Consider the following 16,507-nt stretch of genomic DNA (forward strand, 5'->3'; position numbering starts at 1 on the left):
TCCTAAGGTAATTGCTTCTTTGCTTTATGCCATTTTGGCTTAGAAAAGGTTTCTTAGGAATGCTCTACTTTTGGATAGGGAACATGGAAACCTGTTTATGATTTCCAAATATTTTCTCCCATTCTGTGAGTTGTCTTTTCATTTTCTTGATAGTGTCCTTTGATGAACAAAAGTTTTCAATTTTGATGAAGTTAAATTTCTCTAATTTTTTCTTTTCTTGCTCGTGCTTTAGGTGTCATATAGAATTTGAGATTTTATCACCTGGACAAGATCAATGGATGGGGAGCAAGAAGAATCTGAGGAGAAAGGGAGTAGGGATGGCTTGAGGTCTCTGTCTCCAGTTCAACCAGAAGAGCTCAGCATTTCTCTGCTTTATATAAGGTCCTCCAGTTTAAATATACATATATTTGATAGATGAGAACCACTAGTTTGTGCTTCTCAAACTTTTATCATTGAATATTAGTGGGAAACCTCAGTGTGCCAGCTTGCTCTAAAAACTAGTCCCAAATGGTATATGTAGTAATTAGAACTTAATGTTTTCTGGCTTCAGTTAGGTTTTATTTGTAATAAAGAAAAAAACAGAAGAGTTGAAAAAAAAAGAAAAAACATACATTTTTAGAAAATTATGCAGTGTTTCTTTTGCTTCATTTGCCACATGTTTAGGAAGTCAGGATTTGGCCCAAATCCTAACCCACTGTCTACCTGGTGGCAGCTCATCCACACTGAAGAAATATTCCAAGGAAAAGAAGACAGCCGAGCTCAAGCATACCAGCCTTTGGAACCTGGTGCTGCATTTGCCTGATGTCACAGCAAGTGAGAGTTTAAACCCAGGCGCTCTCATTTCGAATCTAGGCCAGGTGTTGTAAGTAGTCAGACCAATCATCTATTGATCTCTCTTGATTGGCACTACTATTACTACTAGCTGCCATTTTATTTTATTATTTCATTTTACATTTTTTGGCTGTGCTGCTGGCATGCGGGATCTTAGTTCCCCAACCAGGTTTGGAACTCGCGCCCCCTGCATTGGAAGCACCGAGTCTTAACCTCTGGACTGCAAGGGAAGTCCTGCCATAATTTTTGAAAGCTTTTTATGTGCCAGGCATTGTGCTGAAAGGCTACATCCAATCTTCCCAACAACCATGGAAGTGGTTCCGTAATTATCCTCATTTTACTACTGAAGAAACTGAACTCAGGTTAAATAACTTGCTGAAGTCACGCAAATGGCAAGTGTTAGAGATAGGATTTAACCCAAGTCTGACTCCAAAGTCCATATTCTGAACCACCAAGCGAAACTATTATTTTAAAGATGACCATCACCGATCTCTGCCAAGGCCCTCCCCCTGGGTTACAAGCCGGCCAATATTCCCCGCGGCGACGCGTGCGCAGACTCCGCCCGCCGCCCCTCCCTTTCCCACGTGCTTCTCAAATTGCGCAGGCGCTCTCCTTGTCGGAGGCTGAGCCGTGGAGCAGGCGCGGAGGCGGTGCCGGCGCCGGCGGGGCTTGGGCACGCTTCGGGTAGCCAATGCGCGTGCGCGGGGCTAGAGCTACAGTCCTTGGGGGAGCACGGAGATGGCGGCCGCCGAGGGAGCTTCGTCTGAGCCGGCGGTTTCAGAACAGCCGGCGGAGCTGTCTGCCGCGGTGCGGGCGAGCATCGAGCGGAAGCGGCAGCGGGCGCTGATGCTGCGCCAGGCCCGGCTGGCGGCCCGGCCCTACCCGGCGACGGCGGCTGCGGCTACCGGAGGTTTGGGCCCGGGCGGCGTTTGCCCCTTCTCTTTCCTTGCGGACCGGGGGCAGCGTCTTGGGTGTGGCGTGCACTCCCTTAGCGTTTCCGCGCAGACCCTCCCGCAGTCCCAGGTGCGGGGGGTGGGGGTGGGATCCGCTCAGCGGGCCTTGTCACAGTGGGCTGTCCGAGACCACAGGGCGACTCCTGACTCCCAGCCCTGGCCTTTCCTCCCTGCTCCTGGGCGGTCCTTAGCTTGGGAATGCAGCCGCCCTCGCCGTCAGGAAATGCCAGCCAGTGCCTCAGCTCTCCCTTTCTGCTCTCTTCCTGCAGCTTCCACCGGTCCCAGGGGTGGTTTTTGTGTAAAGCTTTTAGACCTTGTAACACATTTAACTAGTGGTCCTGCACCAGCTTCCCTCAGTCATCCGTTTAACACAGGGTGATTGAGTGCATATTCCGTAACCGGCACAGTGCTTGCTCCGTGCTGGGAGCAAACAGACGTTAGCTGCTGCCTTCGTGGGGCTAACAGAATGGCACCTGTTGTGCTTCACGTTTTTCAAATTGGCTGATTTGATTCTCACAGCTAACCTGTGAGAAAATAATTAGGACAGGGTTTGGTATCCTTGTTTTACTGAGGTGGTAACAGGATCAGAAAAGGAAAGGGGGTTTGCTCAGGTGCATCCCAGTAAGTGCAAAGGCTAATCAGGACTAGAACTCGGGTCATCTGACCCTGGGTTCGGGGCCTTTCCTTGCTCTCCAGCTGCCTCTGCTATACTAGGCATCTCTCTCACCCATAGGAAGAAAGGCTGTTATTCTTGTTTGGATTTCATCTTTCCCTTAGGGCAGCCCTTGGCGGCTTATTTGTCTCTTTGCCTATCATGTATGTGTGTATCATGTAATTCTCCAGTGGGGTCAACTAATAATTTTCCTCAGGGAAATACAGTTTGGTTGACACGTTGTGGTCACCAAACTGATACAGGTGGTCTTCAGGACCACCTCTATAATGTGAAGCACAGGTGTTCCTAAGCCTATATCCATACTGTGTGAGCAGTTGAGCACGGTCAGAGCTGTGTCATCCACTACCCTTTTTCATCAGCCAGAAGTAAGGATGAGTGAAAAGAGCGAGCTGCGTGTCTTGATATTCATACTGACACTGAATCTGCAAATTGCAACCAGTTTTAATGGTTCCGGTCTCATCCTTTCTGCTTTATAGTGGTTTTCTTTTATTCCTTTCCCAGCTTGAAGCATTCTAGGGTCAGGACAAAAAGTTGTCCATCTGCATTGATTAATTCATATTCATTATTCCATAAAGGTTTCTAGATCTGTACTAAAAGACCGTGGAACACGGGTGCGAAATAGAGCATAAAGTGGTATTAAACTAAATGTCTGATAATGGAAAGCAAGGTAGCATGAATATTTTGTTAGATTTCTTAGGTATTTGCCAAAGAACTGAACTGTGTTACAGCATTGTATACAACCTGCAGTGCTTCAAGAGTTGGGTAGGTGCTGAGATTTTTAATCTTTGTAGTACTTTTATTTCAGTGTACTGTACAGTTTTCATTTTCTGTGTGTGCTATGACATGCCATGAAAAAACTGAGAAGAACTTGCGTGGAATGTGTTGCTAAGAGTAGTGCTAAGGGCCTGGGGAACAAACAAGGCATAGCAGTAGAGAGAAATTGGGCTTTGTTTTTGGCATGATTTACCATTGTTCAGGATCCTGCTCAGATTATGGTCTTGATTACTCCAGCTTCCCTTCTTAATTCTTACTGCACTCATGAATGATCATTCTAATCATTTGCTACACTATTCATGAAATCAAAATCATATTCTGATACATTCATTGATTTCTATCCAGTCAGTAAATATTCGTGGAATGCTTAACTATTTTTCAGAATTACGGAGATAAAAGCACTCAGTCTAATGAAGGGATGTAGAGAGATGGACAGACAATGTAGTAGAATATGAGAATTGCTGTTAACTGTATAAACAGGCTTATACTCTAATTCCTTTATTTAATAAAGTGAGGCCAGAGAAGGGGAGTTTAGACTTAAGCAAGATAATACCTACTAAATTTGTCTTTAAAAATTAGTTATAACATTCATACATTAATGTAAAATGCACTTATCTGAATTTGACCTATGTGAATACTCATGTCAATACCGCAGCAATCAATATACTGTACAGACACTTCCAGAACCTTAGAAGTTTCCCTAATGGCAGTTCTTAGTCAACCATTCACCCTCAGAAGTAACTATCATTCCGACCATTTGATTAGTACTGTCTGTTTTTGAACATCATATAAATGGAATCATCCGGTAACTGGCTTCTTTTGCTCAACATAATACCTGAGAGATTCATCCGTGTTGTTGCATGTGTTGGTAGTTTGTTCATTTATATGTTCTTTAGGTTGTTATACCGTAGTTTTTCCATTTTCCTTTGGATGGAAATTTGGGTTGTTTCCAGCTTGGGGCTGTTACGAGGAAAACATTTGTGAGCATTTTTGATATGTCTTATGGTAGACATATGCACTCATTTCTATTGTGTACATGCCTAGAGATGGAATTCTGGGTTATAGGGGAGATGTATATTTTAACTTTAGCAGGCATTGCCGAACAATGATTATATGAATTTAAAATCTTACCAGCCGTGAGTGATAGTCCCAGGTGCTCCACACCCTCATCACCTGGTATTATCAGTCTTCTTCATTTTGAGTATTCTGGTGGGAATGGTGATATTTCAGTATGGTTTTAATTTGTATTTTCCTAATTACTTATGATGATGAGACCTTTTTCATGTGGTTACTAGCTGTTTGCATATCTTCACTTGTGAAGTTTCTCTTCAGGTCTTTTCCCTTTTTTTAAGTTGGGCTATTTGTCTTTCACTGGTTTATAGGATTTCATTACGTATTCTGGATAAGTCTTTTGTCAGATATACATATTGCAAATAGCTTCTCCCGATTTGTATCTTGTCTTTTTACTCTCATAATGGTGTCTTTTGATGAATAGAGGTTCTTAGTTTTTGGGTTTTTTTTGCGGTACGCGGGCCTCTCACTGTTGTGGCCTCTCCCGTTGCGGAGCACAGGCTCCGGACGCGCAGGCTCAGCGGCCATGGCTCACGGGCCCAGCCGCCCCGCGGCATGTGGGATCTTCCCGGACCGGGGCAGGAACCCTTGTCCCCTGCATCGGCAGGCGGACTCTCAACCACTGCGCCACCAGGGAAGCCCAGGTTCTTAGTTTTAATCAAGTTCAATTTGCAGTTTTTCTCTTACGGTTAATACGTTTGTGTCATGTTGAAGAAGTTTCTGGATACCTCAAGTTCATTGAGTTATTCTCCAATGTTCTCTTCTAGAAGCTTTATTGTTTTACCTTTTACCCTTTACATTCAAGACTATGATCCATTTAAAAATTGTTTTGTGTATATTGTATTAGGTAGAGTCAAAGTTCATTTATTGAAATAACCATCTTTTCCTCACTGTTTTGTAGTACCTTTGTCATAAATCCTAGCATCATTTATTGAAAATATTATCTTTTTCTCACTGAATTGTCTTGGAGCCTTTGCTGTAAGTTAAGTGACCAAATATGTGTAGGTCTATTTCAGGACTCTCTCTTTTACTATCAATAAATTGGCCCCTTTGATTTAGTACTATACTGTCATAATTACTGAAGCTTTGTAGTAAATCTTTAAACCTGGTAGTGTAAATCCTCCAGTTTTGTTCAGGATTATCTTGGCTATTGTGTGTTCTTTGTATTTACATATGAATGTTAGATCAGCTTGTCAGCGCCCATTGCTCCTCCCCCTCCTGAGTGTGCGCACGCGCGCGCACACACACACACACACACACACGCACGCACACGCACGCACGCACGTACGTGCGTCCCTCTCCCCCCCCCCCCCCCCCCCCCCCGCCACTGCTGGGGTTTTGAATGGAATCACATTGAATCTTTAGGTAAATCTGGGGAGAATTGACTTAGATTTCTCTTAGTGGTGTTTTCAGTGTAGAGGTTTTACACACCTGTTCCTAGGTATTATTTCTTAATTCTAATTGTAGATTCTTTTGGATATTCTGTATACATAATCACATCATCTGTGAATACTGTTTTCTTTCCAGCCTTTATGCCTGTCTTGTTTTCTTGCCGTGGTACAGTGGCTGGGACCTTCATTATAATGTTGAATAGAAGTGGTATAGTGGACATCCTTGTCTTGTTTGATATATATTAAATTTTTAAAAGTTCCTGTTTATGCACAAGGGAACATAAGGGCTTACCTAGTTCATTTGTTGACCACTCTTACTTTTTGTAGGCATGGCTAATGTAAAAGCAGCCCCGAAGATAATTGACACAAGAGGAGGCTTCATTCTGGAAGAGGAGGAGGAAGAAGAACATACAACTGGAAAAGTTGTTCATCAACCAGGTAAAGTGTGTTTTCAGAAAATAGATACCTAGGTTGGTCATTTTGAGTAACATGCATAATTCTTTGCAAAGTGATGCTAGAAAGTGCCACATTTAGTCTAGTCACTGAGCAGGTTGGCTTTATAAGAGTGATAAAATTTGGCAGTTTTGCTAGTAGATTAAAAATGAAACAGATTTGGCAGTGATTCATTTAACATGTCGTTTGTGTACTTAGGGTTGATGCTCTCTGTTTTATAATAGGCAGGCTGATAGAATAAATACTTAGAAGTATCTTGATAGGCTGAAATGAGGGACTTGAATGCAAGAGATAAACTTTAGGTCTTTATGTTTAGAGGAAAAAAAGTGGTCTGTAAAGTACAAGATAGGTCTGGCATAAAAAGAATAATAAAATATTATGTAAGGTTAAAGTTTTGGTAAATCACATATATCTATATCCATCCATCCTCTGGATGAGGGTACTTTCACACTCTTTGAAAAAGATAGTTTTACTTGATCATAAGTTTGAAGCCAGTAGTGGAATATAACAGCTTAAAAAAGCTATTCCAGTTTTGGTTGTAGCATTAGAAGTGTTGTGTATTCATCAAGGTAGGTAATAATCCTGTTCTCTTCTGTGTGTGTCTAAACTGTTGTTTTCAGAAGCTGACACCTGAAGGATTAAAATACTTATTTTCAGTTTGGGTGCCTTTTTTTTTTTTTAATATCTTTATTGGAGTATAATTGTTTTACAATGGTGTGTTAGTTTCTGCTTTATAACAAAGTGAATCAGCTATATATATGCATATATCCCCATATCTCCTCCCTCTTGCATCTCCCTCCCACCCTCCCTATCCCACCCCTCTAGGTGGTCACAAAGCACTGAGCTGATCTCCCTGTGCTATGGGCTGCTTCCCACTAACTATCTATTTTACATTTGGTAGTGTATACATGTCCATGCCACTCTCTCACTTCGTCCCAGCTTACCCATCTCCCTCCCCGTGTTCTCAAGTCCATTCTCTACGTCTGCGTCTCTATTCCTGTCCAGTCCTTAGGTTCTTCAGAACCTTTTTTTTTTTTTTTAGATTCCATATATACGTGTTAGCATATGGTATTTGTTTTTCTCCTTCTGACTTACTTCACTCTGTATCACAGACTCTAGATCCATATACCTCACTACAAATAACTCAGTTTCGTTTCTTTTTATGACTGAGTAATATTTCACTGTATATATTGGGTGCCATATTTTATGAGGGCTATTGACAAGTGTATATGTCCAAAACAGGGTGGTCAAAATGGAAATATTGAAATTGGCATGTGAGGAACAGTTGTCAAAACTGGATACGTTTAACTTAGAAACACTGCAGCTGCCTGCAAATGCAAGAAGTATTCCTCTGTGGACGACAGATTATACTTACTGCGATTTGCTCTGGAGGGGAGAATTGGAACAGTGGATAACAGTTAACAGCGAGGGAGATTCCAACCCAGTATAATGAACTTGTACTTTGCACTAAATAGGGTGTTGGCACATACATCATGTGAGCCAAACCACGTGGAGTGCTGCCTCTAAATAGCAAAGCATTGGAGGGGTTCAGAGATTGAGAGACCACTTGAGCAGGATATTGTAGAAAAACCCTGTATCAGGAGGGAATGCCTTGAATTCAGTGACCTGTAAAGTCCTTATGATTCTATGGATATGAAGATTCACTGTAACTGTTTTTCTGTAGATTCCTGAATCCACCACGGGCTTATAAAGCCCTGTTCATTCAACAGGTCATGCAACAAACATTAATTGAGAACCTACTGTAGTGCCTTTGTGCTTGACTGAGGTATGTATGTGGCATGTGTCATATACTGTTATTGACGGTAGGGCTGCTGCTTGCAGTTAGCACTCTGGTAACGAATTTGTGCAGGTTAGTAAAAGTGTCTCTTATTCGCAAGCTGGCCCCATACAGGGAAGGCAGGGAGAGGCTCAAGAAAGAGTCAGAGCACTCCAGATTGGTAGGTGGCAGTTTTAATAAGCAAGGGAACTTTCTTACAAGGCTTGTCTTGGGTGGCTGTGAGTTGAGTAGATCTCCGCACCCGCTCGCCAAATCTTAAAGTATATGTAGAAGCTTTCACTGGGTTCAGTTCCATATTCAGTCCACATGGTCTCAACAACACCATATGCTCTCAAGGCTGTGTCCTTGAAACAGCTCCCACTGTGGGAACATGGGGCAGAATGTACATCCCAAGGAGAGAAGAAGAGAGAGTGAGGAGCCTCTGATTGCCCAGGTCCAGCTCACAGGTTAACCGGTGGTCACATCCTTGATTACCTCTTCCACAGTGTCATCTTTGGGAGAGAAAGTAGAAAAAGACCCTCTTTCTCTGGGCTGACTTAGCCTGGGCCAGGGCTCATGGCTTAAAAAGTGGTCATGGGCTGCATTTTGACACCTGTTTGCCCCCTTGGGCAGGTGCCTTTGCACAAGGAGCCTACTTTTAAGACTTTATGTGGTTGACCTCTATGGGTAGAAGAAAACAGGGAGAGTAATTAATATTTTCTATCACTTTTTTTTTTTAGAGTCAGACACTAATTTCTGTACTTGGCAGAATTTCAGACAGTCACAATGATGAAAGGGCTTGAAAAGGAAAGGAAATGGGCTTCACTAGGTTTATAAAAGTTTGGATGTCTCCATACATACTGGAGAGGGGCCCCGTGGATTAGGACACTGCAAAGGGAGATCTCAGAAAGGGGGGTTGGGGTGGAGCTTCTGCAACTCTTGACTGAGGGAGCAATGGAACCTCTCCTTTGGTAAAAAGCTATATGCCTATGGAGAAGAGGCTGGTTGCTTCTCTGTGCTTTTCTGCTTCCTAGGACTTTTTTTTTTTTTAATGTCTTAAGTTACTTACAATTGGTGCAGCTTAAGAGCTCTTCCTTTTCTTTCTTTTTTTTTTAGTTATTTCTGAGATATACATTTTAAAGTAATAACTAGAATTATGACTTATAACATTATACCAGAACATATAAGATTTTTAGAAATTTCATGTAATGTCTGAAACATTTATATTAACATACTTCCATACAAATAACCCAAAGAAAGTTTAGTATTAGTTGTTTTTTGTTTGTTTGTTTTTTTATACTGCAGGTTCTTATTAGTCATCAATTTTATACACATCCGTGTATACATGTCAGTCCCAATTGCCCAGTTCATCACACCATTATCCCCACCCCACCGTGGTTTTCCCCCCTTGGTGTCCATACGTTTGTTCTCTACATCTGTATCTCAACTTCTGCCCTGCAGACCGGTTCATCTGTACCATTTTTCTAGGTTCCACATACATGCGTTAATATACGATATTTGTTTTTCTCTTTCTGACTTACTTCACTCTGTATGACAGTCTCTAGATCCATCCACGTCTCAACAAATGACTCAATTTTGTTCCTTTTTATGGCTGAGTAATATTCCATTGTATATATGTACCACAACTTCTTTATCCATTTGTCTGTCGATGAGCATTTAGGTTGCTTCCATGACCTGGCTATTGTAAATAGTGCTGCAGTGAACATTGGGATGCATGTGTCTCTTTGAATTATGGTTTTCTCAGAGTATATGCCCAGTAGTGGGATTGCTGGGTTGTATGGTAGTTCTATTTTTAGTTTTTTAAGGAACCTCCATGCTGTTCTCCATAGTGGCTCTATCAATTTACATTCCCACCAACAGTGCAAGAGGGTTCCCTTTTCTCCATGCCCTCTCCAGCATTTGTCGTTTGTAGATTTTCTGATGATGCCCATTCTAACTGGTGTGAGATGATACCTCATTGTAGTTTTGATTTGCATTTCTCTAATAATTAGTGATGTTGAGCAGCTTTTCATGTGCGTCTTGGCCATCTGTATGTCTTCTTTGGAGAAATGTCTATTTAGGTCTTCTGCCCATTTATGGATTGGGTTTGTTTATTTAATATTGAGCTGCATGAGCTGTTTATATATTTTGGAGATTAATCCTTTGTCCGTTGATTCGTTTGCAAATATTCTCTGAGGGTTGTCTTTTGGTCTTGTTTATGGTTTCCTTTGCTGTGCAAAAGCTTTGAAGTTTCATTAGGCCCCATTTGTTTATTTTTGTTTTTATTTCCATTACTCTAGGAGGTGGATCAAAAAAGATCTTGCTGTGATTTATCTCAAAGAGTGTTCTTCCTATGTTTTCCTCTAAGAGTTTTATAGTGTCCGGTCTTACATATAGGTCTGGAATCCATTTTGAGTTTATTTTTGTGTATGGTGTTAGGGAATGTTCTAATTTCATTCTTTTACATGTAGCTGTCCAGTTTTCCCAGCACCACTTATTGAAGAGACTCTCTTTTCTCCATTATATATCTTTGCCTCCTTTGTTATAGATTAGTTGACCATAGGTGTGTGGGTTTATCTCTGGGCTTTCTATCTTGTTCCATTGATCTGTGTTTCTGTTTTTGTGCCAGTACCATATTGTCTTGATTACTGTAGCTTTGTAGTATAGTCTGAAGTTAGGGAGTCTGATTCCTTCAGCTCCGTTTTTTTCCCTCAAGTCTGCTTTGGCTATTCAGGGTTTTTTGTGTCTCCATACAAGTTTAAGATGATTTGTTCCAATTCCGTAAAAAATGCCATTGGTAATTTTTTTTTTTTTTTTTTTTTGTGGTACGCGGGCCTCTCACTGTTGTGGCCTCTCCCATTGCAGAGCACAGGCTCCGGATGCGCAGGCTCAGTGGCCATGGCTCATGGGCCCAGCCGCTCCGCGGCACGTGGGATCCTCCGAGACTGGGGCATGAACCCCTGTCCCCTGCATCAGCAGGCGGACTCTCAACCACTACGCCACCAGGGAAGCCCACCATTGGTAATTTGATAGGGATTGCATTGTATCTGTAGATTGTTTTGGGTAGTATAGTCATTTTCACAACATTGATTCTTCCAATCCAAGAACATGGTATATCTCTCCATCTGTTGTTATCATCTTTAACTTCTTTCATCAGTGTCTTATAATTTTCTGCATACATGTCTTTTGTCTCCCTAGGTAGGTTTATTCCTAGGTATTTTATTCTTTTTGTTGCAGTGGTAAATGGGAGTGTTTCCTTAATTTCTCTTTCAGATTTTTCATCATTAGTGTATAGGAATGCAAAGATTTCCGTGCATTAATTTTGTATCCTGCATCTTTACCTAATTTTGTATCCTGCAACTTTACCAAATTCATTGATTAGCTCTAGTAGTTTTTGGTGGCATTTTTAGGATTCTCTATGTATAGTATCATGTCATCTGCAAACAGTGACAGTTTTACTTCTTTTCCAATTTGTATTTCTTTTTCTTCTCTGATTTCCGTGGCTAGGACTTCCAAAACTGTGTTGAGTAATAGTGGTGAGAGTGGACATCCTTGTCTCGTTCCTGATCTTAGAGGAAATGCTTTCAGTTTTTCACCATTCAGAATGATGTTTGCTGTGGGTTTGTCGTATATGGCCTTTATTATGTTGAGTTAGTTTCCCTCTGTGCCCAGTTTCTGGAGAGTTTTTATCATAAATGGGTGTTGAATTTTGTCAAAAGCTTTTTCTGCATCTATTGAGATGATCATATGGTTTTTTTCTTCAATTTGTTAATATGGTGTATCACATTGATTGATTGCGTATTTTGAAGAATCCTTGCATCCCTGGGATAAATCCCACTTGATCGTGATGTATGATCCTTTTAATGTGTTGTTGGATTCTGTTTGCTAGTATTTTGTTGAGGATTTTTGCATGTATATTTAGCAGTGGTATTGGTCTGTAATTTTTTTTTTTTGTAGTATCTTTGTCTGGTTTTGGTATCAGGGTGATGGTGGCCTCATAGAATGAATTTGGGAGTGTTCCTTCCTCTGCAATTTTTTGGAAGAGTTTGAGAAGGATGGGTGTTAGGTTAGCTCTTCTTTAAATGTTTGATAGAATTCATCTATGAAGCCATCTAGTCCTGGATTTTTGTTTGTTGGAAGTTTTTTAATCACAGTTTCAATTTCATTACTTGTGATTGTTCTGTTCATATTTTATGTTTCTTCCTGGTTCAGTCTTGGAAGGTTATACCTTTCTAAGAATTTGTCCGTTTCTTCCAGGTTGTCCATTTTATTGGCATAGAGTTGTTTGTAGTAGTCTCTTAGGATGCTTTGTATTTATGCAGTGTCTGTTGTAACTTCTCCTTTTTTGTTTCTAATTTTATTGATTTGAGTCCTCTCCCTCTTGATGAGTCTGGCTAATGGTTTATCAATTTTGTTTATCTTCTCAAAGAACCAACTTTTAGTTTTGTTGATCTTTGCTATTGTTTTCTTTGTTTCTATTTCATTTATTTCTGCTCTGATCTTTATGATTTCTTTCCTTCTGCTAACTTTGGGTTTTGTTTGTTCTTCTTTCTCTAGTTCCTTTAGGTGTAAGGTTAGATTGTTTATTTGACATATTTCTTGTTTCTTGAGGTAGGCTTGTATAGCTATAAACTTCCCTCTTAGAACTGCCTGTGCTGCATCCCATAGGTTTTGGATCATCGTGTTTTCATTGTCATTTGTCTCTAGGTATTTTTTGATTTCCTCTTTGATTTCTTCAGTGATCTCTTGGTTATTTAGTAACGTATTGTTTAACCTCCATGTGTTTGTGTTTTTTATGTTTTTTTTCCCTGTAATTCATTTCTAATCTCAGCGTTGTGGTCAGAAAAGATGCTTGATGTGATTTCAGTTTTCTTAAATTTACTGAGGCTTGATTTGTGACCCAAGATGTGACCTATCCTGGAGAATGTTCCGTGCGCACTCGAGAAGAAAGTGTAATCTGTTTTTGGATGGAATGTCTTATAAATATCAATTAAATCTATCTGGTCTGTTGTGTCATTTAAAGCTTCTGTTTCCTTATTTATTTTCTGTTTGGATTATCTGTCCATTGGTGTAAGTGAGGTGTTCAAGTCCCCCACTATTATTGTGTTAATGTTGATTTCCTCTTTTATAGCTGTTAGCAGTTGTCTTATGTATTGAGGTGCTCCTATGTTGGGTGCATATATATTTATAATTGTTATATCTTCTTCTTGGATTGATCCCTTGATCATTATGTAGTGTCCTTTCTTGTCTCTTGTAACATTCTTTATTTTAAAGTATTTTATCTGAGATGAGTATTGCTACTCCAGCTTTCTTTTTTTTTTTTTTGGCGGTACGCGGGCCTCTCACTGCTGTGGCCTCTCCCCCTGCGGAGCACAGGTTCCGGACGCGCAGGCCCAGCGGCCATGGCCCACGCGCCCAGCCGCTCCGCGGCATATGGGATCCTCCCAGACCGAGGCATGAACCTGTGTCCCCTGCATTGGCAGGCGGACTCCCAACCACTGCGCCACCAGGGAAGCCCTCCAGCTTTCTTTTGATTTCCCTTTGCATGGAATATCTTTTTCCATCCCCCCCCTTTAGTCTGTATGTGTGCCTAGGTCTGAAGTGGGTCTCTTGTAGATAGCGTATATATGGGTCTTGTTTTTGTATCCATTCAGCAAGCCTGTGTCTTTTGGCTGGAGCATTTAATCCATTCATGTTTAAGGTAATTATCGATATGTATGTTCCTATGACCATTTTCTTAATTGTTTTGGGTTTGTTTTTGTAGGTCCTTTTCTTCTCCTGTGTTTCCCACTTAGAGAAGTTCCTTTAGCATTTGTTGTAGAGCTGGTTTGGTGGTGCTGAATTCTTTTAGCTTTTGCTTGTCTGTAAAGCTTTTGATTTCTCCATCGAGTCTGAATGAGATCCTTACCAGGTAGAGTAATCTTGGTTGTAGGTTCTTCCCTTTCATCACTTTAAGTATATCATGCCACTCCCTTCTGGCTTGTAGAGTTTCTGCTGAGAAATCAGCTGTTAACCTTATGGGAGTTCCCTTGTATGTTATTTGTCATTTTTCCCTTGCTGCCTTCAGTAATTTTTCTTTGTCTTTAATTTTTGCCAATTTGATTACTATTTGTCTCGGCGTGTTTCTCCTTGGGTTTATCCTGTATGGGACTTGCTGCGCTTCCTGGACTTGGGTGGCTATTTCCTTTCCCATGTTAGGGAATTTTTCGACTATAATCTCTTCAAATATTTTCTCTGGTCCTTTCTCTTCTCTTTCTGAGACCCCTATAATATGAATGTTGTTGTGTTTAATGTTGTCCCAGAGGTCTCTTAGGCTGTCTTCATTTCTTTTCATTCTTTTTTCTTTATTCTGTTCTGCAGCAGTGAATTCCAGCATTCTGTCTTCCAGGTCACTTATCCGTTCTTCTGCCTCAGTTATTCTGCTATTGATTCCTTCTAGTGTAGTTTTCATTTCAGTTATTGTATTGTTCATCTCTGTTTGTTTGTTCTTTAATTCTTCTAGGTCTTTGTTAAACTTCTTGCATCTTCTCTATCTTTGCCTCCATTCTTTTTCCGAGATCCTGGATCATCTTCACTATCATTAATTCTGAATTCTTTTTCTGGAAGGTTGCCTATCTCCACTCATTTAGTTGTTTTTCTGGGGTTTTATCTTGTTCCTTCATCTGGTACATAGCCCTCTGCCTTTTCATCTTGTCTATCTTTCTGTGAATGTGGTTTTTGATCCACAGGCTGCAGGATTGTAGTTCTTGCTTCTGCTGTCTGCCCTCTGGTGGATGAGGCTATCTAAGAGGCTTGTGCAAGCTTCCTGATGGGAGGGACTGGTGGTGGGTAGAGCTGACTGTTGCTCTGGTGGGCAGAGCTCAGTAAAACTTTAATCCACTTGACTGTTGATGGGTGGGGCTGGGTTCCCTCCCTGTTGGTTGTTTGTCCTGAGGCAACCCAACAGTGGAGCCTACCCAGGCTCTTTGGTGGGGCTAATGACAGACTCTGGGAGGGGTCACACCAAGGAGTACTTCCCAGAACTTCTGCTGCCCGTGTCTTTGTCCCCATGGTGAGCCACAGCCACCCCCGCCTCTGCACGAGACCCTCCAACACTAGCAGGTAGGTCTGGTTCAATCTCCTATGGGGTCACTGCTCCTTCCCCTGGGTCCTGATGTGCACACTACTTTGTGTGTGCCCTCCAAGAGTGGAGTCTCTGTTTCTCCCAGTCCTGTTGAAGTCATGCAGTCAATTCCCACTAGGCTTCAAAGTCTGATTCTCTAGGAGTTCCTCCTCCTGTTGCTGGACCCCCAGGTTGGGAAGCCTGACTTGGGGCTCAGAACCTTCACTCCAGTGGGTAGACTTCGGTGGTATAAGTATTCTCCAGTCTGTGAGTCACCCACCCAGCAGTTATGGAATTTGATTTTACTGTGATTGCGCCCCTTCTACTGTCTCATTGTGGCTTCTTCTTTGTCTTTGGATGTGGGGTATCTTTTTTGGTGAGTTCCAGTGTCTTCCTGTCGATGATTGTCCAGCAGTTAGTTGTGATTCTGGTGTTTTCGCCAGAGGGAGTGAGAGCACGTCCTTCTACTTCGCCATCTTGGTTCCTCCTCTGTTTTCTTCCTTCCTTCCTTCCTTCCTTCCTTCCTTCCTCCCCTCCCCTCCCCTCCCCTCCGCTCCCCTTCTTTCTCTGTGTTGGGATTTAGTTGCGGCATGCGGGATCTTTTGTTGCGGTTCACAGGCTCTTCGTTGCAGCACTCAGGCTTCTCTCTGGTTGGGGCTTGGGGGTTTTCTCTCTCTAGTTGTGGTGTGCAGGCTCCAGGGTGCATGGGCTCTGTAGTTTGCAGCACGCCGGCTCTCTTGTTGAGGCTCGCAAGGTCAAGCTCAATAGTTGTGGCACGCAGGCTTAGTTGCCCCCACGGCATGTGGGATCTTGGTTCCTTGACCAGGGATCAAACCCGTGTCCCCTGCATTGGAAGGCGGATTCTTTACCAGACCACCAGGGAAGTCCCTCTGCTTCCCAGGATTCTTATGACTGGGTACTCTATCTTTGCTGAGGGCGGTGTCCCTTGAACCCTTTGCAGCACACGCCCACCAAGGATTTCTTTGTTAATTTTAAAGACAGTCTATTTTTGTAGCATAGCTGAGAAAAATCAAAATAATTTATTTGGGTCATTAAGCTTTGCTGCCTATTAAACAGAGCCTATCAGATGCTTTTAGAATCTAGAACAGGGTTCTTCAGTATCACCAGCAAGGCTTTATTAAAACACAGGTTATGGGGCCCCATCCCTAGGGCTTCTTCTGATTTAGTAGGTCTTAGGTAGGGACTGTGAATTTGTTTCTAACAAGTTCCTGGGTGATGCTGATCCTGCTGGCCCAGGGGCCACACTTTGACAACCTCTAGTCTAGAATTAAACCCACTGTGTACTCTAAGACTGCAGGGGAATGCAGCCATGTGGAGAGAATAGTGTGTAACAATGAGGTCAGTCACTGTTCATACTGTCTTTTTAAAAAATTATTTTTAAAAATTGTGATAAAATATACATAACATAAAATTTACAATTGTAACCTTTTCTTTTTTGGGGGTACGCGGGCCTCTCACTGT

The 16,507-nt window shown here is 41.9% G+C and overlaps 1 protein-coding gene and 1 long non-coding RNA gene across 3 annotated transcripts in view; both read left to right on the forward strand.

Moving 5' to 3' along the window:
- LOC132426586 (uncharacterized) overlaps nt 1–756 on the forward strand; it is an 89,899-nt gene extending 89,143 nt beyond the window's left edge. The window contains exon 4 of the long non-coding RNA XR_009519729.1: nt 664–756. This is a non-coding gene — a long non-coding RNA (uncharacterized lncRNA). The remainder of the gene's footprint in view (nt 1–663) is intronic.
- A 776-nt stretch (nt 757–1,532) lies between these two features.
- The window catches only part of XPA (XPA, DNA damage recognition and repair factor), a 35,579-nt gene continuing 20,604 nt past the window's right edge, over nt 1,533–16,507 (forward strand). For both annotated transcript variants that reach the window (XR_009519849.1, XM_060014457.1), the window contains exons 1-2: nt 1,533–1,741; nt 6,021–6,131. Coding sequence is in view for 1 of the 2 variants with exons in the window: in XM_060014457.1 (XP_059870440.1) it covers nt 1,570–1,741; nt 6,021–6,131 (283 nt within the window). In the remaining variant the exon portion in view is untranslated. The remainder of the gene's footprint in view (nt 1,742–6,020; nt 6,132–16,507) is intronic.

The sequence above is a fragment of the Delphinus delphis genome, chromosome 6 (genome assembly GCF_949987515.2).
Source record: "Delphinus delphis chromosome 6, mDelDel1.2, whole genome shotgun sequence".
NCBI lineage: Eukaryota > Metazoa > Chordata > Mammalia > Artiodactyla > Delphinidae > Delphinus > Delphinus delphis.